Here is a 27288-nt window from a genome sequence, read left to right on the forward strand (position 1 = left end):
AAAAATGGGGGTCTGTTGCTTTTTATTGATGTGTGTCCTTATACGAGATATGAGAATAGGCCAAGAATTTTATATTTTACGTGTGCTTTTCACTGTAAATGTAGACAGCGAGGACGAGGTGTCTGTGAGGCAGCACCTGCTGTCAGACCGGCTCTGAGCAGGGACGTCCCTGTCCCCATCCCTGTCCCTGTGCAGGACTTGGTTATGGGGCTGAGCAGAAGCTGCTGGCAGACGAGCAGCAGCCTGGAGCCTCCTGGCTGGCTGCTGCCCACGGCTGTCGCTCAGCTCTCACTCCTCGGCAGAAGGCAGCACAGAGCTCTCCTGTACAGCAGCACTCAGCTCCTCGGGGAGAACTTCAGGGGTCATGCAGAGGGGTCTCTGGGGGCCCCTCACATCAGGCACATGGTGCTTCATGCAGTGCTCTGCCTGTTTTACTCCATTTTCGCCAGTGTATATCAAATGCAGGGAGACCAAAGACCATCTCCATCCCATGAATGCTGCGTTTAAGGATTTAGGAACTCTGCGTGTTTTCCCTGGTGGTTCTTATGGCCAAGCAGCACACAGGGAATGTTTCTTCTCCTTTGCATGTCCTGGTGCTGATCCCTTCTTTAGGCTGTGGGTGTGAATAGAGAGTGCCTGTTTGTGCCCCCAGTGGTACCTGGGCACAGCACGAGCCTTGACATTGCACATTGCCTGGGCGTTGAGTGATGCCTGGCTCATGGCAGAGCTCAGCTACAGCACTGTTTGGTGGGAAGCAGAACTTCCTCGCTGAATTTAAAATAAGAAATGTACTTGGAGGTCAATGGTCTGGTACAAACCCTGTTCTTGTCCTTCCCACACAGCCCGATGAGGCTGTCAGAAACTCCACCGAGTTCATGCCTCATTTCTGCAGCGCATCCTGAATCTGTTTTCGTAGGGACTTGCAGTTTTCTCTATCTTATGTAATGTATTAGAAAAATGAGCGGTGACAGATACTGGAAATGTATGGCGAATGGTATGTCAAATGATCCAGTGGCCCTGAGGACAGAGGAAGTTTTTATTACCGTGAGACACAGTTGGCAGAGCTGATGGAGAGTCCTAAGGCCTAAGTTTCTCCTTTGAAGATTCATCTTTTAAAAAAGAAAAAAAAAAAAAATTAAGGAAGGCTTCTAGGTGCTAAAATTCTCCGCATTTTAAGCAGAACCTTGGAGCCATTTCCTCAGTAAATACTGTTTTGCAGTTTAAAGGTCATTTCACTAGAATTTTAATAGTTTAATTACAAAGTTTCTGGGGAAGAAAAAAAAAAAAACTCATGCAGAAAAGGCTCAGAGTCCTTTAAAATTGCAAATTAGGAACGACTTTGTCATTTTGAAAGTCTCTGTGGTGCGTGTTAGCAGCTCCCTGTCCTGCAAGCCCACCCCACGCCATGCACCCACCCTGGCCACAGGGACGTCTGCGTCCCCGCTGCACCGCGGGCATGGCCGGCTGCACTGAGCAGTGTTTGTGAGGCATCCTCTGCTTCATGGGGAAAAGGCACCACATTAATTCTTGGGGTAACAAACACCAGCAGTGCAAAGTTCGTTACGGTGGCAGGCAACGGGTTGCAGCTAATGGCAGGCAGTGCAGGGGGAGCGGGTCTGCAGCCGCCGTGCCGCCCGTGCCATGCGGGGATCGCTCACCACGAGCACCGCCGTGGAGCCCCGATGGTGTCAGCTCCATCACTGTTCCCATTAAACCCTGAGAGGTTGGCAGCAGCCTTGTTACGTGCTCTCCTGGAAAAGGAACTCAGCCGTGCCGGGTTGCTCTGCACTAGCTGGAGAGTTTTCATGCTTTGCTTGCAGATATATATTTAGATTTTACCCCAGGGCTTTTAATTTCCTCACTGACTCCAGCAGCTGTGACGAGTATACAGATACGTGCCCCTTTTCCCCTGGCCGTTTTAACCTGGCATCAGCTTTGTCAAGAAAATTGGGAAGAGATCACGAGTCCCTGTCAGGCTCCGGGGCCTCATTGCTCCGCTCCCGAACATGTAAAATGCACCAAGAAACACGAACCCGGTGCCAGAGGCACCACGGCTCAGTAGGGATATTTATTCAGCATCTCTTCATGTCTGCTCTATTTCTTCCTCCGAAAGGCTTCGCCGAGCAGTCCCGAGTTAACATGCTGGTTTTGCAGCTTTCATGCTCGTCGCTGACGAGCCACACTTAGGGAGGTAAAAATGGGTTTGTAAAGGCTGCGATGACAGTTTTGGGATTCGGCACACACAGCGCTCACGTCCCTGCTGTTACGTAAGCCCTGGCTCTGCGGGCACCACAGCCAGAGGCACCAGGGACCCCCAGCCCCTGGCACGGAGCCGCGGAGCCTGGCTGCACGGTGCTGGGCCCTGCCGGAGCCCTGGGCACCTAAAGGAGATGCTCTCCCCTGTTGGACCCGTGGCCATTTGTTAACGTTGGAAATGTTAATGTGGAGAAGTGAGGAAGAGAAGTGAAATCAAAGGCTCTTCTGCAATCAGACACACCGTCCCCATCTGGGCTTGCAGCCTGCCTGCCAGCCCTGCGCGCGTTTTCTTGCTGTACGTAATTTTCCCATCCATATCCAGCAGCCAGGCTCTTCAAAGGCTTCCTTCTATTTCCAGCCCTCTTGCTGCTGCTAAATATGCTTCCCTCCATTTTTGAAGTGTTATTCCCTGAAACCGCAGCGCTCCAGTTTATCCCAGAAGTCTCCCAGCTTTGCTGAGCAGACCCTACCAGGCGGAGAGTCCCTGCTTGAAGCTGCTCCCGGGGCTCTGCAATCGCCTTGGCTGGTTGCTTTGCCAGGATTAAATGGGGAGAGAGAGCAAGAAAAGAGCATCCTGCACAGTCACACAAATCTCCTGTGCTTCTGTGAGTGTCCGGTGTCTGCTGCGGTACCGAAGGCTCGGGCAGCTGCCAGGGGATGTGGTGGACAGTGGCACGCTGCTGCTCTGGGCTCTCTGGTCGGGCTCTTTTGGGTACCCCCTTACCAAATCCCAGTCCCAGTGGGGGCTGATCCCCTGGCACAGCATGGGTAAGGGGCTTACAGCTTATCCTGGCACTGTCCATTCTGCCCCAGGAGAGGCTGCTGAAGGCAGCGGGGTCTTGTCGCATGGCTGGCACTTTTGGCAATATCCACCGAGCTGAGCTGCCCTCCCGGCAGCCGCTGCGACGCCCGAAATCCCTGCGGTTTTATGAACTTCTCCTGAAATGCTTTTAATGACAGTTTAATAATAACACTTAGCGCTCTGAACAGAGCTTCTCAGGCTGGGTACTTAAACGCTTTGCTGAGAAGGGTAAGGACCATTATCCCCCATACTCGCAGAGGGGGGAATAGCTGGATTTTATTTGTGAGAATAATTATAACAAGTGGAAGTAATCAACTTTTCATATGAACGGCGTTGCTTTTAAAAAGACAAACGTCAGGAAAGAGTCCTGGATACAAAGGAGAGCTCGCAGTGGTGTAGATCCGTCCAGCTGCTTCTCGGGGAACTTCTCGGGGTCCTGTTGTGCACAGGAATTAACCCTGCCAAGGTGGTGCCTGGAGGGACCAGAAGCTGGTGGAGATGGCTGCGAGACTGGGCACACCCCGTTTGCTTGCTTGTGCTTTAGGGGTTGGTGTGCACATGCTGCAGACAGAGCTGCTTTGCCCCAGTCCCTGTGAGCATTGCTGCCCTGCACCTTGTCTCTCCGGTTGCTCCAAGCCCAGCTTGAAGTCCCTGGCACTGAATGTCCTTGTGTGGGGAGCCGTGACACTGAACTAATTGCTGGCTTCTTAGCTGGAGGGCTCAAAAAGGCCAAAATCTCTGAGCAAGCTCCTGGGAAGGGGGTTTTTTCCCCCTTCTCTGTCCTGCCCTGCATCCCACCCCAGCCCGGGTCAGAGTTCAGGCTTGCAGGGGCCTGGCTTGCTGCTCTGTGCTTGTGCCGAACCCAGGAGAGCTGAGGCTTGTTTTGGCTGGGACCTCTCGGTGTGACAGTAATGCAAATGGAGAATAATAATGCCTCTGTGCACAGAGAACACGGGGAGAGTCATTGAAATGCTTTCTCCTGCTGCGTGCAGCCCATTGCTGGATCTCTTTATGAGGCTGCCAAGACACGGGGTCACTGCAAAGAAAGGCAAAGTCCTGGGAAACCCCCCCAGAACCTCTGGCAATCTGCTGCTCGGGAAGAGAGGGAGGGTTGGGAGCTGCCGTGTGCCAGGTGCGGGGCTTCACACGTGCTTAGCTGCAAACCACATCCCAGGTGCATTGAATTGCCAAATGCTGTGGTGGCCTCGTCCCCAGCACCCCTTTGGCATCCCTGGGTGCTGGCTCAGAGCCTCCAGCCGTCCCCTGGCTTTTCCCCAACCCCTGCAGAGAGGGTTGGGTTGTTTCTCTTCTGAACCCAGTGCTCGTGGTGTGCTCCTCGCCCAGAAGGACCTGCTGGCTCCCCACAGCAGCCGGGTGCTGGACTCCTGCTCCCATGGTGTGCCGGGCGGGCTTCCTCACCTCACTGATGGAAGGGAAGTGGAGAGAGGTTTTCAGGTCGATCCAGGATCAATATAGGCTTTATTTTCTAAGCCTGGTTATCAATAGACGAGCACATCCTCGCTGTTCAGGGAAGATTCCCAAGTATCTCCTGCATATTTTAATCTCTCTGCAATTCTGAAGCAATCAATGTATCGATATCGCATTTTCAACTGTAAAAGGAACCGAGGCTCTTTGGCTTCAGCCCTGTCATTAACCGCAACTCCACCTACTGTTGGATGGTCAAAAATATGGGCAGGAGGATCTGGCATGGTTGGAAAAGAATTACTTGGGCCAGTGCTGCAGGTGGTGAGCAGCTCAGGTGCTCCCGGGGAGCCTCTGGGCTCGCTGCCTGCAGCGCGGCGCTGGGAGGATGAGAAGCGCTGGCACCCCACGGAGATGGAAGGGATGCATCCCACGCAGAGAAAGAAAAGGGAGCATCAACACTTTTTTTTTTTTTCTTTTTGACAAATTTGTTGTTTTAACTGAAACGAATGTCAGAGGAAAAAGATATTCTAGTGAGGAAGCCAAACCTCAGTCTTCTGCAATTTTAATTTCCCTTTGGAAAAGAGAAAAAAAAAAAAAAGCTAAATAAAAAAAAAATCTTTAAGTCTCCTGAAAAATACTGACATTTTCAGCCAGCTCAGTTGGAGAGAGGTGCCTCTGCCGGTGTTTAGCAGCTCTTCTTTGTGCCTCTCAATGCCAGGCTGGCTGCAGGAGCCTCGTGGAGCCGCTGGCTTTGCAGGGCTGTGCACTAACCTTGGCAACCTTGAGGCATTGGCAGGTTTTGAAATGCTGTTTGCAAAATGCATTGTGGAAATGTAGGGCATTCCCCGGTGACTAACGGGCAGATCCGGCCCGGGTTCGCTTCTTGAAAAACACTTCAGCAAAAGGCTTGGCCAGGAAAATCTGTAACGTTTGTCAAGTATTAGCGGTGCTCTGAAGTTTACCAAAATGCTAATGTCATGCTGTTAAACTTGTAGGGCCCTTGAAATTTAGGTAGCGCTGCATCTACTGAAGATGTTGTGGTGGTTAAAATTGCGTGGGACCTTGCCTTTCCTCGGGGTTGTGGCACGAAGTGGTGACAGCTGCCCTGCAAGGGCAGGATGTGGCCCGGTGCAGAGCTGGGCAGCCTGGGCCAGCAGTGATGGTCCTGGGGCAGCTCCCAGAGCTCCCCAGAACTTGGGGGTTTGCTAGTGATCTCATAACGAACCTTAATGAGTCTTTATTTCCCTGTAGTCCTGTTAGCACAGCAGCCCCTTGCATGGGGTGATGGGTGCTGGCGTCTCTCCGGTGCGGTGCTGCTGCAACGCTGAGCACAGGGGTTTTGTAGCAAAATGTGCACCCCTACATGAGCGAGTTACTTCGTGTGGTTTTCTGAAGTCTTCCTGCATGGAGTCTATGCCTCTCAGGGCAAATTCTCAAGGTTTTTAAAGGTATTAAATTGGCTTTTCTTACAGAAAGCTGTCACGCTAACACTTTGGGGTTCTGTCTCAGCATAATGGGTTTATTTGCCAGAAGAATTTGCAAAAAAAAAAAAAAAAAAAAAAGTACCACCTTCTCATTTCATCAGCTCCTTACAATAAGCTAGATCATGCTTTATTATTAATACGTTGAACCAGTGTGTAAAAGGAGTTTTGGCAGTTGGGACTGAAAGCTACCTAGATAAAAGGGAAATATCTAATGAGACAGTTGCTGTGGATTCAATTAAGACTAAGGAAAAATCTGCTGCTTTTTTTTTTTTTTTTTAAATCCTATCTTAAGAAATATTATTATGACTGCAACTGCTGCTGAGCAATTCTGAGCCATTTCCCTAGACCCTGGCACAGCAGTGGGCTCTGCATAATGCAGGCCCCGGAATGAGAGCTCAGCAGTTTGTAATGGGTTCTCAAACTAAAATGAAACGCTGGCTTCCTGGCTTGCAGCCGGATATTTGGCACTCGTTTAGCCGGGCAAATATTTCCAGGGGAATTCTGGTTCGGCCCGTGAAGTTGTGGGGCTGTGTTTCGGTGGCTTCCCTTCACCGTGGTCCCATGCTTGGGGGTGTCCTTTGCCTTCTCGTACCGTGTGCTTTGGGCTACGTCTTACAGCCATTGCTCTTTCTAGGAACATGCAACTTCCCAGCAAGAACAGGCATTCTGGACACCGCTCATTATATATTGAGTGCTGCCTTTTGGCTGTTGCATTGCCCGAATTCTGGGTAAGCATCCATCAGCCATAAACTGGCATCAGCAGCACAGGGGACCTGCAATTAGTCTTCAACATCTTTTGCTGAGTAACAGACCTTCGCTTTCCGAGCTGCAGCACTCAGTGCGAGCCCTTCCCCTCTTACAGACAGCATCGTGCTCCACCAGCGACCTGGCAGTCGAGTGCTTCTTTGCTTTTTTCCCCTTGCCAGCAGCTTCGTGTGCTGCAGCCTGAAGAACAGCACACAGCCCTGACCCTCTCTGGAGGACCTGGCAGCCTCCGGGAGGTTTCCTCGGCTTTGGACAGCCTCTTTCCTGCCTCAGAAGGGAAGAAGCCGGTCAGAACAGCAGCCCCGTGTCCTGTTTCTTGTGACCCTGCCTTGGATCGCTCCTCTCTCTCCTGTTTTTTGTGCCTTGGCTCGTGTTAAGTGCCTAATGGAAGAGGTGTCTTCGGGTAGAGGCTCCCACAGGCAGGAGCTGAGTTTCTCAAGGGGCTCGGCTGCGTGCTTTTTGTCACCTCCTGTACAACAGAAGTGTGACAGGAGGGCTTCAATTTTCTGCTAAAATTCCCCAAGCCTTTCCCTAATAATACCTCTTTATCCCCAGTGCCACTGCTTGATGGCATTAGCGCCGGGGTTAGAATTTCAGCATAAGCCACTTTTCCCATCAAACCTCGATGCTGAATGTCTTATTCCTCTGGAGCTGGGGACACCACGCAGAGCAGAGCCAACAGGTAGTTGCCTGTAGGACAAGAGTTGTCCCACAGCCCCAGCCCCTGGCCCTTTTTGGCCGGGGGGCACGAAGCAGAGGACACAGTGTGGGCTGGGGCAGGGGCTGGGGGGCTGAAGCAAGCCCCGAGGCAGGCAGGAGCAGCTCGGTGAGGACCCAGGCGCATTGATCTGATGAATCATTTTGAGGCAAAAGGAGAAATTAAATGTGTGCTGAAAGCTGGCACATCAGTAAATGGGTTGCGGTTTTTTATCCATTTTACATTTCAAAATGCTGAAATAAAACACATCGTACGGAGAAATCCCATTAAGAAATTACTCGCTGAGTAGGCAAACGTGGGTTTTGTTAACAGGAGGCAGGGACCTGGTTTCTCTTCCCCACCAGCCTGGGACTGCCTCTGTGTCCCGGGACGAGGCCCCTCGAGGCACTGACAGCAGGGAGGAGAGCTGCCAGCAGAGCCTGGGCTCGATGGGCCCCTGGCACAGCAGAGGAAGGAGGTGGTTGGATGGTTTTGGGATGCTCCGTGGGGTGGTTTTGAGGCTCTCCATGGGCGGTGTTGGGGTGCTTCTGTCCGTGGTGCTGTGGCACTGTCCCCATGAGCTCTGACACTACTGAGGCCAGCTGGAAGATGCTCCCATAGCAGGAGCAGCTATGGGCTGGTGGCACCCCCAGAAAGAGGACGAGATGCAGCCCCACATGGGGGGACCTGATGGATTTATCCCCTGCCTGGGGCTCCCCTGGCCATGAAGATTTCCCTGCTCTGCTTGATGTCTTGAGAAATGGATGCTGAGCGAGTTCAAGGAGCAGCAGCTGGGGCTTTCATCTGGGGAGGGAAAGCCAGGCTGTCATGGCACAGCACCCTTCTGGGGTCTACTTGAACACCTCCAGGTGGGCTTGTTGTGTGCCCACTGCCTGCTCAGAGGGAAGCAGCAGTGGGTTCCCACCTCTCAGCTCACCACGGGTATGTTTAGGAGGAACCTTGCTCTGCTGCTTGGTGTCTGTGAGCCAAGCACACTGCGTCTGTTCCCTGGCACCCCGTCCACACTGCTCTTTACACAGAGGGATAAGATAAAATAGCTTCCTCCCCCTCATGTCGCTACTGAAAAAACAGGAATGGGGAAAAAATAATCCCTTGTCCCCTGCCCTGCTGGTGGTGATAAGAGTAAAGCAATCATCTGTTTTTTAAAGGAGGCTGCCAAGGCAATTGCATTATTTACCGAACAAAGCCATTTCAGAGCTTTCTGCATTGTGAGCGTTTCCCCGGTCCTTTTGCACCGAATTGGTTGCAGCAGCAAGGCCGGAGAGTTTGCCTGGACTCCCCTCACTACCAAAATAAATGCACAGGGCAGGATTGTTCCACTGGGCTGCTGCGAGTGGGGAGAGGGAAGGAGGAAGGAGATGGTACGTGCCGCCGGCTCTGAACTGAATGCGGTGAGGATTGCGATGTACAGGAGAGTTCAGGGGGGAAAGAGGAGGGAGTCTCGGAGCAGCCGAGGCTCGCAGGATGGCGAGAGCCAAGCTGAAGAATTCCCCTTCCGAGAGCAACTCGCACGTGAAAACCGTCCCACCGGCAACCACCGAGGATGTCCACGGGGTGAGCCCCTTGTTACCGGCTCGGAGGATGGGATCCCTGGGGAGCGATGTCGGACAAAGGTATTGCAGGACTGCAGTGGTGCGTGGGTTTTTTCTTTTTTTGGAGGGGGGGGGGAGGCAGCAGGGTTCATCTTTTGAATAAAGGGAAAAAAGGATTAGTGCTACCAGGGGCTGGAGGGGTGGCAGATGAAATCCTTCTGCGAGAGATGTTAAAGAGCCACAGGGGCTCTGAAGTTGGATTATGAAATGGGTAGCTGGGGCAGAGGAAAGCCAGTTCCTTTACATTTTTTATAAGTGTTCCATGTTTTTTTAATATGCCATAAGCATGTGTGAATGGCAGCCCCAAGACTGTAGGGTTGCTACATGACACTGTTAACTTGTACTGCACCTTCTCTGTGCGCTACAAGGCTGAAGCTTATTTACACTGCCTACAGCACAGCACGCACTGTGCAGAAGCACCATGTTTGCAGTTGGGAGAAAAGATGCTCGATCCCCCTTCCGAGGAATAATTTATTTACAACTGGGAAAAAAAAAAAAAAAAAAAAGCTACCGTAGAAAATGCTGCAGCCTCTTTCTGCAAGCACACATCTGATATGTACAGGCAGAAACGTGCTATTTTTTAGGAGGATAAAAACGATGCACATTGCACAGTGTTTCAGAAGAAGCTGGGTCCCCTCGTTATAACGAGGATGCATATATCAGCAATTCAGTTCTCGTTCTGTTTATTTTTATTTTTTATTTTTATTTTTTTTTTCCCATCTCTCCAGCATTTCAGCCCATCCATGCTCTCTTCCCTCTCAGCAAAAATCGCCTCACCTGTGGTTGTGTGCTGTGTATCTCCCAGGATGTGATTTCGGTGCTGTTTCTAGCTCTGGTTTCCAGTGCAAATTAGCACAGTAGGAAGGCTCCTGCTCACGGTGGATTTTACTTGCTTGGCATTAGGCTGGAAGGAATTAACTGCCTGGGCTGCAGCATCCTCCCGTAGCCCCGTGGTGGGCTGGCAGAGGTAGCAGCAAGCAAGGATTAGGAGGTGCAACCCCTCAGGAGGGGGCACGGGTAGGGTTGGCGGCGTGTCCAACCCCCTGGTGCCGTGCTGGGCCCAGTGCCTGATTTGGCACTGGGCCTGGGAAGCAGAGTCCTGCTGTGCCCACAGTGCTCCGAGTGCAGGTCTCTGCCTGGACGTGATGTGCCAGCTCTCCAGATGGCACCGGCGCTGATTTTTGGGTGGGTTTGTTGCCTTCTGACTTCGTGAGGCTGGGGCTGGCGCATCCAAAAGCTGCAATCGTAAGGGAGGCTGCAGCTGGGTGTCGTGCGGGTACACGGGAAGCACGTCCCTGATTTTGGGGGGTGTCATCGTGCTTCGACAGGCAATCTCCATCTGTGCTCCCAGGGGTGCCTTCTCTGGTTTTGTGCCTTCCTTCCAAATGGCAGACAGCTCACCCACCCGGCTTGGAGCCATGCTGCTGGCACCACGTGCTCCTGGCACCCCTGCAGGCGCTGCGATGTGCCCCTCAGCACGGTGCCAGGCCTCTCAAACCCAGATGTGCCAGGGCTGGGACAAGGCTCATTCCTGCAGCTGGGGGACTTGTATGAAATCATCCCAACCCCTGCTAATCAGCTGCAGTTAAACATGGGGATTCCTGCCCAGGGCTTCATAAAGACCCAGCGTTGACCCCAGAGTCCTGGGTTTCCCTGGAAGTCACGGGTTTTGCTGCAGTCCTGTTGCAAGGAGCTGGTGGTGGTGCTGGGGACAGTCCTGGCAAGAGGTTTAGAAGTTGATGGCAACACTTCTGCGCTCCTCTGGCAGCCGGCTGAGCCCGAATTCCTTGACTGCTGAGCTCTCCTGCGCTGCTCCTTGGTAATCAAGTTGGCTGTTATGAGCGAGGTTTGTGCACTCGTATGGCACTGCGTCTGCAGGCAACAAAGGGAAGAAGATTGCTTCTGAAATTATGAATACGTCTGAGACGCTTCGTCTCCTCCAAAGCCAGACAGAAGCAGCGTTACCGAGTTAGCAGGAATTGTTGCTGGGAGTGAAATTGCACGGTGGCGGTGGGAGAAGATGTGGGTTACAGGATGTTCCCAGGGATGCAGAGCAGCTCTCCAGACAGCTGAAGCCAGGGAATTTTATTCTCACCTACTTTATTTGCCTCTTGCTCTGTCTCTTAGTCGCTGCAGCGCCTCAAAGCTTTTAGGGGTTCTTGGTCACAACGAGAGAAAAGAATTTGGGAAGGGATCGGGGAGCAGAGAGCTCCATGGCCCCACACATTGCGCACGGTGAGGCCACCAAAGGGCACACGGGGCTGGCCCAGGGGGGACCAGTGCGAGCGGGCTGGGGCTGGCCAGGCAGCTCTGGGAGAGGTGGCTTCATTCCCAAATGAGATGGGGCTGGTGCTGGGGGGGACTTGGAGAGGGTGGGACAAAATCACAGGGAAGCCAAATTCTCCGCTGTGCTCTCCGTAGAGCGCTGCTGCGGTGCTGCAAGCTCAGGGCTCTGTCTCTGGGAGGCAGCTGCTGGCAGGCGTGAGGATATGTAAATCTCCGTGCTCAGATCTCATTCCGTGGGCTGTTGATCTCTTTGTATCACCGGACATGTGGACTTTTTTTAAAAAAAAAACAAAAAACATTTTTACAAGATAATTGTGTCCTGTTTATGCAGCTCTGCTGGGAAGTAGGGGAAATTCTGGCCATTATGCATCCCGGGGCAAACTGATATTCTTAAGGGACTGTAAGCATACCCGTAACGGCTCCGGGTTTGAAGATCTGCCCAAAAAGCTGGGAGGGCCAGGGGCTGGCAGTGGTCCTGCTGTCCTGGATGGCATGGAGGTTGGGCACGGAGCTCCACAGAGCTTTGGTGTGCCCCAGGGCGAGCTCTCCGGGCACTCCGAGCATTGCAGGAGCACGCTGCAGGAGTCCTGAACTCAGGCTGCAGGACCACGATGTGCTGTTGTTTGAAACCGAATGAAGATGCTAAGGTTTGGGGAAGAAAATGAGAGCTGTAGACTAGTTCAGGTTGGAAGGGGTGGCAGGAGGTCTGTGCCTGCTGTCAGGGGATGAAGGTTGAGGTTGGATCAGGTTGCTCAGGACCGATCCAGCCAAGTTTTGGAACCCTCCCAGGACGGAGCTTTCTCAGCCTCCCTGCCCGCCTATCACAGTGCTTGATCACTCCGCGGGTGAATATTTTTTCTTTATATCTAGTCAGAATTTCCCTTGCTGCGTCTTGTGACTGCTCCCTCCCGTCCTTTCAGCACGCGGAGAGGAGTCTGGCTGCCTCTCGCCCCGCCGGGTAGCTGAAGGCAGCAATTAGCTCCTTCCCTCACCTCTCCTCTGCAGGCTCTGCGGTCCCACCGCCCCCAGCCTCTCCTCGTCTGGCGGTTGTGGTATTTTTGGCACCGAGAAGTGGGGCTTCGCTTCAGCCATGGTACAGGGAACTGAGCAGCAGCCCGGCGAGGAATAGCAGCACGCTGGTGGGAGAGTTTAACCAAGGCTTCTTGGATGCAGAGCGAGAAAACCTCCCAGACATGTTTGAAAATGTAATTCCTGAGCAATCGATGCGTGGTCTCCCGGGGGGCCGCCAGGCGTTGACAAACAGCTCGTGCTGGGTGTGTGTTTGTCGCCTGATGCCCAGACACAAGCAGAGGAGTGGAAGGGCCCGGTCGGGCTGCTGGGACCATGAAAACCTCTCCGTTTAACAGCCGGGTTGCTCGGCAATGGTCTCCATGGCAGGTCTTGGGAACAAGCGCCGGGTGCAAGTTCCACCTGCAGCTTTTGTGTTGCCAGGCTGAACCCCCCTGGGGGAGGGCAAGAAGCCAAAAGCGATATTTTTCCAAATTTCTTTTGGCTTTGCTTTAATAAAAGCCTGTGTTGTTTGTGCACCAGCTTCAGGTGAGGCGATTCTGGGGAGAGCTGGCTGCAGGGGGGATGGAGAGTCCTTCCCGGGGCTTGCCCACCTCCATGGTCCCTCCTTGGTTCATCTGCTGGTGCTCTTTTGGATTTGGCCCCCAGAAAGGAGCTCTCAGGGGGCTGTGCTGGCAGGTCTGTGTGTCTGTCTGTCTGCCTATGTCTGGCTGTTTGAGCACTGCCTTTGCCATGGCAAAAATCTGCCCCCCACCAGCCCCAGCTCTCCGCTACCAGGGCTGAGCCCCACTTCTCAGAACCTTCTACCAGAAACGGAGCAGTGCTGGGGCAGGAGGCACCCAGACGGTGTGCTCAGCAGAGTGTTTTTGCATCTGTGCTGGGCACAGCTCCTGCCCTGCTCCTCTGGGGGCTGGGACCGGCGGTGCCAGGCGGTGCGGGCGGCGCTGAGATGTGCCCCCGCAGCGCTGGGTGCGCAGAAAGCCGGAGTGCTGCGGGCTGTGCTGCTGCGAGCTGTCACGGAGGCGACCTGAAAAAAGAGCCTGGCTGGCTCCCTAGGGTTTTGCCTGGGAATCTGGGAGGGATTTGCCCTAAATGGGAGTGGTGGGGATGTCCCACACGGCTGAGCATGGGGCATCTCCGCAGCCTGCCCCAGCACAGCGAGCGCACTGGAGGTGTTCTCCATCTGGGGTCTGTCTTGTGGTCAGCATCCCAGGAATCCCCCAGCACCTCTTCATGCTCGGGTTGTTCTCCTGTGCACCGCTGGGATGCTCTGCTGGGGGTTGTGCATGGCAAAGCAGGGCAAGGGGCTGGGATGTGCCCAGCATAGGGACTGGAGGGGCTCGTTGTGGGCCCCCCTCTCCACCTTGGAGACTGTTGTTGGAAGGAGCTGGTGTGTTTTGCTTGAGCATCTCCTTCCTCCACGGGGCAGGTGATTGCTCTGCCACCCCAGCGGCGTGGCACTGAATGGGCTCCAGCAGAAATGGGTGAGGTGCCTGATACCTTAGATCCTGAGCAGCACCAGGCTGTGAGCACGCTGTTGGTCCTGGAGGAGAGGCAGCAGCCCCGGGTCCCAGCTGGTGGCACAGGGAGCTGCCAGCAGTCGTGCCGAGCAGAGGAGCTGTAAACACAGCCTGCGACTGTTGCTGGCTCGAGCCAGGTGCGTTTGGGGCTGCCTGGTTCCTGCCCTCACCCCAGAGATGCTCCGTGGTGGTGCTTGTCATCCCTGTTTGGTCCCCAAGTCCTCATGTCCTGCCCAGGGCTTAGCTCCCGGCTCCCTCCTGCAGGGTTTGGACGTGTTTCAGTCTGTGTCTGTGCTCCCCATCCCTGCAGGTCCTGCTGGGTTCCTCGTTCCCGTCACGCTCCTCCTGCACAGCGCCGTGCCCTATATAGGCACCGAGATGTGGATGCAGTGCCAAGCCTAAGGACGCCCACGCTCGAAACGTGCGCTTGGGTTTTTGCCCTGTTTATTTTTGGTCCCTTGTCCCCCATCAGGGCCCGGCGGGGCGTTGGGGCAGAGCATTGCTGTGGAGGAGGAGGCTGAGCTGCTTGGTGTGGTGCGAGCAAGCAGGACAGACCCTGAGCCTCACCAGGGGAGCATCCCTGCGGGTGGCACAAGCTGTCCCCACTGCCAGCCCCACTGCAGGTGGCACAGGGCTGCAGCAAGCAGGGACCCATGGAGCTGGGGTGCAGCACTGCCTCCCCAGGGCTCAGCAGGGCCACAGGGAACCACTCAGCCCATCAAGGAAGGCAGGGAGACGTGCATTAAGAGCCGCCTCTGCCTCTCAGTGCTGCTTTGCCCAGTGGGCTTGGCACACGGGCGAGCCAAGCGTTTCTGCAAGGTCAGGGCTGGCAGCACCAGCAGATGCTGGGCACCATCTGCAAGTGGCTCGTAATGCAGTCCCCATCCCAGTCCCCGGGCTCTGAGCACGCTGTGAGCCACGGATCCACCAGGGCTGCTCCGTCCCATCCCGCACGTGTTGGTGGCCAGACGTGTGCCTGCTCCGCTCGCTTCTCCCTTCCTCTTTCTCACTCTTTCTCCCCCTCTTTGCTTTCCTTTTTCGTCTCCTCCCATCTGTCCTTCTCACATTGGGCTATTTTTGTGGATTAGTTTCTCATTGTCAGTATGGTAAGAACCGTGGTGCATCTCCTGTCTCAGAGCATGCACGGCGCTTTGGGAAGCCTTCCCCAGCGGTTACCTCGTGTGGTTCACTTTAGTCCCTCTGCCTTGCCCTGTCCCCTCCCCATGAGGACAGACCTGTCCAGGCTGGGAGTTTCCTTAGCTCCTGACCTCGAGATGCCTCCGAGCCTGGCAGGTGATAACTGAGCAGCCTGGAGCTGAGCGCGGTGCTGGCGGGCGATCACTGGTGCCCTGGGGTCATCCAGGTCCCCCTAGTCGAGGCAGGGACTCTTTGCTTGGCAATGATGGGAAATTCACAACCAGAAGTGAACTGCAATACCCATCATTTACCAAAACACCTCCCAGAAAACTGCAAGATGGCAGAGGATGTGCTGGGAACTGGCTGGGGGGAAGAGACCTAAGCGAGCTGAGCGCAGGCACCGTGTGCGCCCGGCAAAGCTGCGCCTTTCCCCCATCTCCTCCATCTTCAAACACCGTACACACAACGTAGGTATTTATCCCCAAATTACCTGCATGGGGCCGGGGACCCGAATGCCTCCATGTTCCCTCGAGGTGCCGCAGCCTCGGGTGTGCAGCTGGAGCAGGACAGTGCCGAGCAGCTGTGGTGTGGTGTGGGCGGGTGGGTGCCTGCTCGCTCCTGTACACAAGCAAGGTTCCTCGCTTGCCTTTTGTTCTAATAATAAACGTGCCGTTGTCTCTTCCCCTCCCAGTAAAGCCCTGCCCTCTGCGAGGGGCTGCAGCTCCAGGAGCAGATGACAGAGCTGTCTGCGGCAGCGAAGTTCCTTTCTTTGCTCTGCCTCTGCTCTCTGCTGGCACTGCAGGGAGCCGGGGCTGAGCACCCTGCTAGCCCGGCCAGGGCTTGTCAGGTTACGGGCAGGAGGGGTGCAGCGATGCTCAGGAAGGCTGATCTGGAGAAAATAAACAGGTGAACTTAAAGCAGGCTGTTTAAAACCCATTAAAACCCATTAAAACACAGCCTGTGGAAGCAGTGCTGTGCCCTGTGGGTCCCTCTGTCCATCCTCCCTGCAGAAAGTGGGCCCGGCCCTCCTGCAGTAAGCCAACTTTTCGTTAAGTTTTTGGTGTCTGGAAAACAACCCTTGTTCAGGTGGGAATTGGAGTGGGGTTTAGTTTTCCTTAGAAATTATTGTACGTATTTTCTCAGCAATTAGATGGGTTTTGTGAATTCAGGTGCCTAGGGGGAAGAGGGAAAGTTTCAGCACAACACCTCGGGGTTGCCTCCTCCCTCTGTGAGCTGGGCAGGTGCTGCTCGGGAGCCTTTGTCCCCCGCCATGGGGAGCGGGGTCTGGAGCAACCCCCCCTTTGTGCCAGCTTCTCACCATCCAGCTGCCAGCTGCTGGTGAAAGGAGAATTAGGAGAAAATCAATTAATTTGCTGTTTCTTACCCACAATGTGGCTGCGAGGCATGGACACGTCCTGTGCAAAACCCAGCGTGTGCCGGGGGGCTGGGGCAGCCCCTGCTGCTGTGTTAATCCGATTTTATGCGAGGGGAGCGGTGCTGGCTGGGCGCCTTCCTGCGCTCTCCTTGCCTCCGCTCTGCAGCTGGAGGAGCTCGGGGATGTTTGTCCCCAAACCTGGGGTCCATCAGTGCTGGGATGGGTGTGGGTGCGAAGCTGCAGGGCAGGGAGTGGGGCTGTGCAGGGCAAGGTCTGCATCCCAGGGGTATGGGGGGGGCTGCTCTGCTCTTGCTGTGCCTGGTGAGGGAGGGCTCCAGCCTCACACCTCGGCTTCTCGCTGTGCCTGCTCGGACATCCTCGAGCCCTCTCGGGGCAGCGGTCACACAGATAACAACAGAGGCAGAACAGCAAATTCAATATATGGCAGGGAGGCTTCTCCGTTAGCTGGATAGCTGGGGAGTGAATTCGCTTTCTGTTGGGCTCGCATTTTAATTGAAATGAGGATTTATTGCTTTTATATTGTTTGGACTATACTAGGGCGCTGTGGGCTCATAAAGCGTGAGGTGAAATGAAAGAAATCCTTCCCAGGCTGGATCTGCCCCTTTTTTTTTGGTGGTATCGCCTACTTGCCCAGATCAGGTTAAACAAGGCTGCCTCCCCCAAAAGGCAGGAGGGCACTGGCTGTGCGGGGGCTCCCATGGGGTCGCATCCATCCCCTATTGAAAGGGGATCATTTTGGCACAGGGGATTCTTTCCTTCGCAGCTGTATTGCCCAGCACCGTGCTGCTGTGTGTTATTTCGGTCCAGGGAAGGGTTATTGCCATGGATGGCAGCGGGGCAGTGCTGTGTGGGGCTGTGGGGCTGCTCCCCAGCTTGTGGGGGAATTTCCTTCAGCTGGGGTGGGCTCTGCTGGGACCCTCAGGGACATTGCACAGCATGAAGCTGGAACCTTCTGCAGCGCCCCATGCTCCTGCCCATCTTTATGCTCTCTCCCACCACACCATCGACACCCCATGTCACCGTCATCTTTCCTTTGTGTTCTTTTATTTTTGTTTATTTTCCTTTTTATCATCACCAACCGTGAGCACAAGCTCAGCTCTCTGAAGGTGCACAGGGATCCCATGGTGCCAGGCGCCCGGCAGCACCCCGAGCGGCACCTTCCCGAATGTAAAATCTCTGCACAAAGTGTGAAATTGATTCGAGGCAGAGCAGAGGCTCATCAAAGAAAACCCAAAGAGCACAAGTAAAGGTTTTTATTTGCGGAGCTGAGCCCGTAGAAGAGCCGGGCACTCACAAAGCCACCTGACCATGCCTGGGTGCCCAACGCAGGACCCTGGGGTGTCCCCGAGTGGTCCAGGGCTCGGTGCCAGCTTTCCCTGGTGCTGCCTGCCCACCGTGCCATTTGTTGGACACTGACCTCGCCCCTTGTGATGCTCTCGCCCCGTAGGCCCCACGCCGAGGATTTCAGCGTGGATTCCTCCTTCTCACAGTAAGTGCCGTGCATGCCTGCATGTCGTGTCGGGAGCGGTGCGAGCAGGACGTGCTGCCACGAGCGGTGCTTGGGGTGCTCCGGGCTGCCCCAGCTCCTTCCTTGGCTGCTCTTGGCACCGAGGGTCGTGGGCAGTGCCTGCAGAGCTTCCTGAAACCAAAATGGGTCCCACCACGGGGAGCAATATCTGCTCGGCTCCTTCCTGGGGAAGGAGTGATATCTTGGCAGCAAACTGGTGATTGCCCATTAGCGATGAGCTCCGTGCGCAGACTCTAATTAAACAATCCAGATTCATCAGCAGAAGCAATTATCGGAGCAGATTCCTGAGTGTCAATCTCCAATGTTGCAAAACAAATAGGGCAAACAAAGCGCAGCATGTTATTCTGTTGCATCTTCTCTTTCTGGATTTTCATCTTTTTATTTATTATTGAGAGCAACGGTGCGGCTGCGGGGCCGGGTTCCCCGTGTGGTCGATGCAGGGATGAGTGTGTCCCTGCCTGGGCTCGTGCTGCCCACGTGTGAGGAGGAAAATCCCTTCCTCACCACCCGCAGCTATCACACCTCGAGGCTGCAAACTCGGCCTGAGGCTGAGCGCCACAGGTGCTGAATGGAGCTGGAGAGGAACCGCAGCATCCTTCAGGGCACGACGAGCCGGTCAGCTCTTGCAGCACAAAGCTCCCACTTTCCCCAGCAGCCTCCCCAGTGAACGACAGGGAGGAAAATAATTTCAGCAGCAGATTTCTGCTCTATTGGTACAGATTTTCCTGCAGCATGGGCAGGGCCTGAGCCATTCTGCCTGGTGGCACGGAGACATTTGTGGAGCTGGTGAATGGGGCCGTGATGGGTGGCTGGGAGGACCAGCCTCACGAGGTGCAGCTGCCCTTGCTGGTGGGCAGCCCCTTTCCAAAAGCAGCTGCTTGGAGCCTGCTTTTTACCTGAATCTTAACAAATCCGTAGTGTTCCCTGTTGGAGCCAGGGTGGCATTACCCGAGCCCAGCTGCGTTTAATTTGCTGCAGAGAGGTTGGCAATATCGCCTCATTCCCTTGGGCACAAGGCACAAATCTCCTGTAATAAAACAGGAGATACCTTGTTGTTTTTTTTCCTCAGTTTATTCCCATGGTAAACGGAGGAAATTCTGAGGAAGCCACTGAGCAATAGAGCTCACAGGGCTCCGTTTCGAAGCCGCTGCCTTGCCTGCTCCCGGGGCTGAGCCGTGCGGGCGGTGCGGAGCCGCGACACCCCCTCCTCCGAGCAATTGTTCAATTAGTGCTGACGGAGCGCGGGGGCAGCCTGCGGCGCGCGTCTCGCTCTGGCAGGCGCCCAGGTGCTGTAATTGCACCTGATGCATGCACCCGACGTGCACGCAGACATGCGCCCATCTCCCCTGCACTGTCCCCAGCAGCTCCCTGTGGTGGCTCCCGGTGTCCCCATGTGTGCTGGTCACCTCCTCCCTCGTCCTGAGACACTCCCTGGGTGAGAATGGTGCTCCCCAGCCAGCTGCAGTGTAGGAGCAGGGACTGGAGATGCTGAGAGCTGCTGATACCTCTTCCTCTCTTTCAAGAGCCGTGTTTATTCCATGACACATTTATCACAGCAAAATATTTTCATCCTCGTGAAACAGAGCCAAAGCATCCCATGCACGTAAACCCCTCCTCGGGGAGCAGCGGCCAGATTTTGGGCAGCATCCAGGCGGTGCTGGGCGCTGGGTCCCTGCTGGGTGCTGCTCCCGGAGCCGTCTCAGTTTTCAGGCAGCTGTCAGCCACGGGGCCGGAGAGGAGCCGCTGTGCCCACCGTGCCCCCCGGGCCTCATGGGGACGAGGAGCTCGGGGTACGGCCGCGGCCCCCCAGGGTGAGCCCCGGCGTGGAGCCGTGCTTGTCGCCGTCACGGGTGGGTTGGTGGTGGGGTAGGGGGTGCGTGAGGCCTGGGGGGGGGTGTGGGTGGGGGCTGGCAGCTGGCCGGGCTCCTCCTCGCCTGTTGCAGTGCCATTGAGCAGGGCTGTGCCCATTTCGGTCTCGTACCCTGCGCTTTTCAGAAGAAATTATTGTGTCTTTTTTTCGGGAGCTCATCGCCTTAGAACAAATTGTCTCTAATCTTAGACTAATAAAGCACAGTAAATAACCGGGCGAAGAAAATGAAATTGCTCAGGCATTATGGAGTGCATAATAGCAGTAATTACACTGCCAAGCAAGGGCTTGTAACCAAACTTGTACCTCGATGCTTATCGGGGCGGCTGGCGGGGCTGAGCTGCTGCCGCCCCCCCAGGGCATGGCCCCGCAGAGCTGTCGGGTGCTGGGAGGGCACGATCTGGTGCAAACCCTGCAGATGAGGGTCCTGGGGGGCTGGGGCTCCTCACTGGGTGCTGTGGGCATGGGGGCTCTGGGGAGAGTGTCTTGGGTGAGCCAGGCAGTTGGGACGCTGAATTGGGGCTGCAAGCGGCGTGGTAGCGCAGCCGGGGTGTGCCATGGGCACGCTGATTTTTATTTTAAGCTGAATTCTTGATAGTGAAATTAGAGGATGTGCTCTAAAAGATCCGATCTATTAGGTCCCCATCTGGAAGCAGGATCTGTTGTGCTTTCCTGTGACTGCTGCCCAGTAAAGGCACCACTCGCTCGCCAAGGGTGGGACTCAGCCAGTGCCCAGCCCAGCCCCACGCTGCTCACACTGGGGCTGCCCCGTGGCAGCAGCCAGCACCCGCCTCCCCCCAGGGCCATTTCAGCTGCTTTCCCAGTACTCCTTCTCCCCATTGCATTGCCATTCTTACTGGAGGTGTACGGCTACTTCACCATCAAAAGCAGATCTCTCCTAATCATTCACTTCTTTTATCCACCAGCATTTATATTCACAGTCCTGCGGTGGGCTGCAGGGCTACAGAGCAGCTAACCAGCTGGCTGCCCCCAGGGATTTGTGCTGGTCATGGCAGGGAGATGAGTGGTGTCCCCGAGGTCCCTCCGTGCTGGGCATTTTGGGGTTTTTAACACGGAGAAGGAGCAATTACCTTGTGTGGGTGGCATTGTGAGCTGCCTGATTTATGCCCTGGCACAGCTGAATTATTTGCAAAGTCTGGCTTTGGAAAAGGTTAATGTTAACGTGTTCGAGCTGTGCTTGCAAAGTTCCTCATCCCTCCCCGCCAGCCCCTGAGGTTCTGCTGCTGTCCTGGCCGTGCGGGGTGCAGGCGTTGGGGTTTGCATTGCTTCGGGGCCAGAGGGACACATTTGGCAACTGAAAGTTTGATAACTCTTATAAAATATTATCCCAACTATCTTGCCTGAGGCGATGGTTTTCTCTCCATGTGCTTGCTTTTTGTACCTAAGAAGCTTGTAAAGTACAAGCCTGCCTCTCCAACCTGACGAGCAGCTCTCGAAGGGATGCCACGTTCCTGCGGGCACAGCCAGCTGCTAAATGCTGGCATCACAGCACAGGGTCCAAACACTGGGGGCTCCTGAGCCTTCCCCAGCTCCCTGCCCGCCCAGCTCGGTGTTCACACATGGTGAAGGTTTGTTTTCCCGTCTACCACATGAGCCTGGCAGCTGCTGCCCCATAAATCACGTCCTCAGGGCCGTGTTTGGCTGCAGCCCGTGCCACGTGGGCACAGGGACTGCGGAGGTGGAAGGCACGGGGCGGGGGACTCGGGGTCTGACACCGTGGTTTGGTGCCCGTGATCTGTGCCTCGCCTGGCAATGCGCCTTGGTGACCTCCAAGCAGTTAAAAAATAGTAATTACAGCAGTGTTTCAGGGGCTTAGCAAATAGAGTGAGAGAGGGGAAATTGCTAAATCTTGGCACTTGACCCCGTTATTAGTGGTGGCACTGAAGAGTGGGCCCTGTCCTGCCGGGAACCTAAAGCAGAGCGTCGGGCTGCACTGAGCAGGCAGTGTGCCTTACAGCCCTGCCCACGGGAATGGTTTGGGGCTGGATTCTGGTTTTGGGTGTGCAAGACGGAGCTGAAGGGGTGGATGTGTCTGGGATGGGAGCGGCCATGCTCAGCGGGGCTGGGACGAGCGGGGTTGGCTTGGTCCCTCGTTCCTCCTGGCTCCGACCCTGTCTGGGAGAAGCCCCCGGTGGTGGCTGTCCCTCGCCTCACCCCAGTGCCACCAGCCACCGAGGGATGCTCAGGGCTGGCTGGCAGCTCCTGGCTTCTTCTGGAACGGCCAAATGCGGTTTCTTAGCAACACGGGGAATTTTCCTCCTTTTCGATCAGATTTGGTTCTTAACAGCTTCGCTGCCGAGTGTTGCTCCAGCACGGGTAAGGCCGGGGTGTGGGACATGGCCCTGGCTGGCTGCAGCCCTGCGAGCGGGCAGGGGGACGGAGCTGGGGGGATACAGCCAGGGGGAGAGCAGCATCCCAGGGGGTGCAGAGAGCTGCATGGTGCACGTTAGGGGAGGTGTTTGCCCCCCAGGCTCCAGCTTGGTGTACCTGAATGAGAGCAGAGCCCTTCACCCAAGCTGGAGCCATGCCGTGGGGCACTGGGATGCCACCAGTGGGTGCTGGGTTGCCCTGGGGGCAATGGGGCTGCCGGGGATGGCTCGGGGGAGACTCAGCTTGCAGGGGCCAGGGCTGGGTGCTGGGGTCCTGCCCATGCCTCCCGCACTGACCGTCCCCATGGGTGCTGTCCCCGCAGGGTGCAGGTGGAGTTCTACGTGAATGAGAACACCTTCAAGGAGCGCCTGAAGCTCTTCTTCATCAAAAACCAGCGGTCGAGTGAGTGATCCCTGCTCGTGTGGCAGTGGGGATGAGAAACCATTGCCATCTGCTGGCAGCCAGCCCCATCCAGCCCTGGTGCTGAGCCAGGATGTGGTGCCCAGCCTGGGGCTGCCGCCACCCCCTGCCCTGTCCCCAGCTGGAGTTGGGCACCCCCATGGCCCCTCAAAACCCCTCACCCTCCCTTCGGCCCCACAGATGAGCTGCCCCTTGACTAATGCTGTTGGAAGCTGTTTTCTCATCAGCTGTCCGGAGGGAGCCCGCTCGTTAATTCATAAGCCCACATTTTCCTTTCCTCCCTGCATCCTGCCAGCTCGTTAAAATGCTGGAGCGTGGCACAACAGGGTGCCCACAGGGAAGTTTTTAATGAAAATGTGATAAATTCCTCACTTGCACTTTGAGTAATAACCCGATCAACTGGCTGGGGAGGGAGAGCGGATGGAGAGGCTTTGCTCGGCGCCCCTCCTGCACGTTGCCCGCAGCCCTGCGAGGGGGCTCTGCCCATCCCGTGCTCTTCTGTGTCTGCTCCTTCTCTGCCCCCGCTGTGCCATGGGGCAGTGCCATGGGGCTGTGCCATGGGGCTGTGCCGTGGGACCCTGCCTTGCTCACACCGTGCCCCCTCCACCGCAGGTCTGAGGATTCGCCTCTTCAATTTCTCACTGAAGCTGCTCACCTGCCTGCTCTACATCGTCCGCGTCCTGCTCGACAACCCGGAGGAGGGCATAGGCTGGTGAGTGCCACCCCACCTGTGGCCAGGGCTCTGAAAGCTGGGGGGCACAGCCCAGGCACACGCTCAGTGCATTGCCAGGCAGGTGTTTTCTGGATGCCGACGCCCTTGAAGACACACACGTCTGCTAAATGCCATTTAAGTGTTAGGGAATGAAATGCGTTTTGCCATTCAGATCCCCGAGGTGACAGATGATTCCATCTAGCAGCTCTGCTCTGGGTTTCGGCAGAGCCCTGTTTTTAATATGCCCTTGCTTTGTTTATCTCACATGCAGATTTTTATTTTTATTTTTTTTTCAGAGGGCTAGGGCGCTCTATGAGAATTAGCAGTTTGATTTTCTCTGTGTAAAGGTTGCAGACAGCCAAGGACATTTGCACTGCCCAAAAGTGGTTGCGACTCCATGAGAATTAAGAGCGACATGGGCAGGCAGCCTTGTGAGGTTTAATGCAGCTGCAATTTGGGGACACCCCACCATTAGCTGGGGGACATCAGCCCCTTTGGGTGTGCACATGGTAAAGCAGATGCTCGCCTGTGGGAGCGCATCCCTTGCCAGCAGGCAGGGTGACTGAAGTGTTTAATACTGCTGGGGTGAGTTAGGGTCTTGTAGAAACCACCAGGATGGGCACCAGCATGAGCCTGACCCCATAGGATGTTGTCCAAGGGCCTCTCCCAGTGTCAGGACAGATTGGAGATGGCATCCCCTGAGCTGGGGAGCCAAAGCTTGCACCCCTTGTCCGTCCTTCTGTCCCTCCACCATCCCACTGACTGCTCTCCCTGGGTTTCTGTTTCTGTTCCAGCTGGGAATGTGAAAAGCAGAACTACACAGTCTTCAACCAGTCCACGAAGATAAACTGGTGAGCTGTGGGATGCTCATGGCGCTGGGTCTGGCTCTGCTGTGACAGCGGGGACACAGCGGTGGGCACGGAGCCTCCCAGTGAGGAGGGGGCTGGAATGGGCTGGGGTCACTGGTGGGTCAGGAGCTGTGCTGGGTGGGCTCACAGGAGCTCGGGGACTGTCAGACCCGGCTTCAGGCTCTGCATGGAGCAATGCCAGCAACGAGCCTGCCTTGGATGAAGTCAGAGATGGCCTCGGGCTGGCAGGCAGTGAGGAGTAAAGGCAGCACTGCTAATTAGGCTACGGTTCGGATCCATCTGCTGTGTTCTTTGCAGGTCACATATCTTCTGGGTGGATAGAAAGCTGCCGCTGTGGGCTGTTCAGGTGAGTTCCTGGCCACGTGGAGGTAACGGTGCTGGGTGCCCACCGACGCACCAGACGGGTGCAGGAAAACCGAGCGGGGAGGCTGAGGCTGAGGTGTGCAGCAGCTGCTGCTGGGGGCGGCTGCAAGAGCACACCCCGAGCAGTGCCTGCTGTCTGTCTCCGCAGGTCAGCATAGCTCTGATCAGCTTCCTGGAGACCATGCTGCTCATCTATCTCAGCTACAAGGTGAGCACCATGCCAGGAGGCTGTGGTCACTGTGGCCACTTGTCCTCCGTGTGTCTGTCCCACTGTTGCCAGCGGGCACTGCCCCAGGGGATGGGGGTGTGCTGGCTCCCTGAGCTGGCCAAGGGCAGGAACCTTAGCAAATGGCATCTCCTCACAGTCCTCGGGAGGGTTTTTGGATGTTTTGTGTGGCTGGTGGATATATTTCTCTGGCTCGGGCCCATCGGTGGCTGATTCCCGTCCCTGGGGGCAGAAAAGGCTCAACCCCAACATCCCCCACATCATTTGAGTCAGAGGTTTGTGTTCATTGCTGCCTCAGTCCTTACACAAAGCATTGCTGTCCCCAGCTTTTGTCAGGGACGGCCACCGACAGAGGTGCCACCCATCTGGGAAAAAAACAGGTGTTTTGGGAAGTTTTGTCTGGCACCAGTACTACAACTGCCAGGCAAAGCACGGCATCATCCTGCCTGCGCTAGCATCCTTCACACGTCTAGCAGGGGCCGGGGCACTGGGAGCATCTTAATTGGCCTTTGGCATACTTTCAAGCTTTTTAATTAATTGTTGTTACTTTTAATTCCTCAGGGGAACATCTGGGAACAGATTTTCCGCATTTCGTTCATCCTGGAGATGATCAACACAGTGCCCTTCATTATCACGGTGTGTATTCCCCGGGGTCACTTAAAGCAACTTTAAGTTTAACACGTACTGTGGTTTTGGTGGTGAAATATAGAAAAGCAGGTGTCTGGCCAAGCAGTTTTTACAGCTGGCAGTTATTTTTGGTAAAGAACTCCATTGCTCTGAGTCCTTTGCAAGTCAGCTTGTGAGAAACTCTTGCTTTTCTAGATATTCTGGCCTCCTCTGCGGAATTTGTTCATCCCCGTTTTTCTGAACTGCTGGCTTGCCAAGTACGCCCTGGAAAACATGATAGTAAGTGACCAGACATCCCTCCCGGGCATCCCACCTCCTCTGCCATAGGAACTAAAAGGATGCTGTGCCACAACCTGGCACTGAGGTGCCTGAGGGCAGATTTTGGGCAGGTTTTCAGGTGCTGGGATGAAGTTTGTGGGGTTGAGGCTTGGCTGGCCACCTCCTGGTGAGGCTGGGCTGCGGGTTGGGTCCCTTCGGTGTGTGAGCAGGGGATGCCCACCCGCTCCACGTGCCCCCAGTCCCATGGCACAGCTCAGCCCTGGGCTGACCATCGCGGCTCTGTGCAGAAATGCCCGACCCTGCCAAGGGTTTCACATTTCTGGAGCCTGCAGGCAGCTGCAGGGGCTGTGGCTGTGCTGCTGCTGAGGCTCCTGTCCCGTCCCCAGAACGACCTGCACCGAGCCATCCAGCGGACCCAGTCAGCGATGTTCAACCAAGTGCTCATCCTGATCTGCACCCTGCTCTGTCTCGTTTTCACGGGGTGAGTGTCACTGAACCCCCACCGACATGCCTCTGAGCTCATTTGTAGGCCCAGCTAATTAACAGGGCCCTTACCCTGTGCTCGGCCAAGAGCAGGGGCAGGTTTCCAAAAGGAGCCCTGCTCTGGGTGGGTGCTTAGATCTAAATCAGGCTTCTGGGGCTTTCCTCCCATCCCTTTGGTCTGGATTTGAAGCATATAATACCAATTCAGTTGCTGAGAGGACAGGAAATGAAGCTTTGGGGCTCGTGAGTCCCTGTCAGCGAAGGCAATCTTCTCAGATGAGTGCTCGAGGGCCCTGTGCTTTCCCCCTGCAGCACCTGCGGCATCCAGCATTTGGAAAGAGCAGGTGAGAAGCTCTCTCTCTTCAAGTCCTTCTACTTCTGCATCGTCACCTTTTCCACGGTGGGCTACGGAGACGTGACACCAAAGATCTGGCCTTCCCAGCTCCTCGTCGTCATCATGATCTGCGTCGCCCTGGTCGTGCTGCCACTGCAGGTCAGAGCCAGGGCCGGGGAGGCAGGACAGAGACCCTGGGCTGGACACGGGGATGTTCCCCACGTCCCCAGGGTCCCTCCAGCTGCCTGCTGCCATCAGCCACCCCACAGACCGTGTCTGGGAGGCAGCAAAGCACTGCGGCCTGCCTCCCTGCCCTGCTGCTGGGACATCAGCCCCCTGCTTTTGCTTGCAGTTCGAGGAGCTCGTCTACCTGTGGATGGAGCGGCAGAAGTCGGGAGGCAACTACAGCCGTCACCGGGCCCAGACGGAGAAGCACGTTGTGCTGTGCGTCAGCTCCCTCAAGATCGACCTCCTCATGGATTTCCTCAACGAGTTCTACGCCCACCCGCGCCTGCAGGTCAGGGCCAGGCCCGTGCCCACGCTCACGGCTTCTGTGTTTTGCCCATGCTGGGTTTCAGTGGTTTTGGGCATGGCCAGGCCACACCAACTGAGCCTGGCTCTTGTTTTGCCTGATCTGCCCTGATTTTGTGGCCAGACCCCGTACAGCTCTGTGTGGGGAAGCCTGGGTGGACTTCTGTAAGGATGTCTCCAGTGGATGGAGTCTGACACGGGAGCAGAATGTGTAACTGCAAAACCACAGGGGCTTTACCTGACTGGAA

The 27288-nt window shown here is 55.6% G+C and overlaps 1 protein-coding gene across 10 annotated transcripts in view; it reads left to right on the forward strand.

Annotated features, from left to right (window-relative positions):
- Window positions 1-27288, forward strand: part of KCNT1 (potassium sodium-activated channel subfamily T member 1) — a 69785-nt gene that overhangs the window by 26487 nt on the left and 16010 nt on the right. For 7 of the 10 annotated variants that reach the window (XR_014684918.1, XM_084493621.1, XM_084493618.1 and 4 more), the window contains exons 3-12: window positions 22519-22598; window positions 23229-23328; window positions 24123-24179; window positions 24495-24543; window positions 24709-24768; window positions 25348-25422; window positions 25609-25692; window positions 26079-26173; window positions 26488-26668; window positions 26862-27026. Coding sequence is in view for 9 of the 10 variants with exons in the window: in XM_084493621.1 (XP_084349747.1) it covers window positions 22519-22598; window positions 23229-23328; window positions 24123-24179; window positions 24495-24543; window positions 24709-24768; window positions 25348-25422; window positions 25609-25692; window positions 26079-26173; window positions 26488-26668; window positions 26862-27026 (946 nt within the window). In the remaining variant the exon portion in view is untranslated. Of the gene's footprint in view, window positions 1-8541; window positions 9064-17857; window positions 17900-22518; window positions 22599-23228; window positions 23329-24122; window positions 24180-24494; window positions 24544-24708; window positions 24769-25347; window positions 25423-25608; window positions 25693-26078; window positions 26174-26487; window positions 26669-26861; window positions 27027-27288 lie in introns of those variants that run through there. The other 3 variants (XM_084493624.1, XM_084493619.1, XM_084493625.1) reach the window with 3 other exon arrangements.

This window comes from Aythya ferina, assembly GCF_964211825.1.
Source record: "Aythya ferina genome assembly, chromosome: 20".
NCBI classification, from domain to species: Eukaryota; Metazoa; Chordata; class Aves; order Anseriformes; family Anatidae; genus Aythya; species Aythya ferina.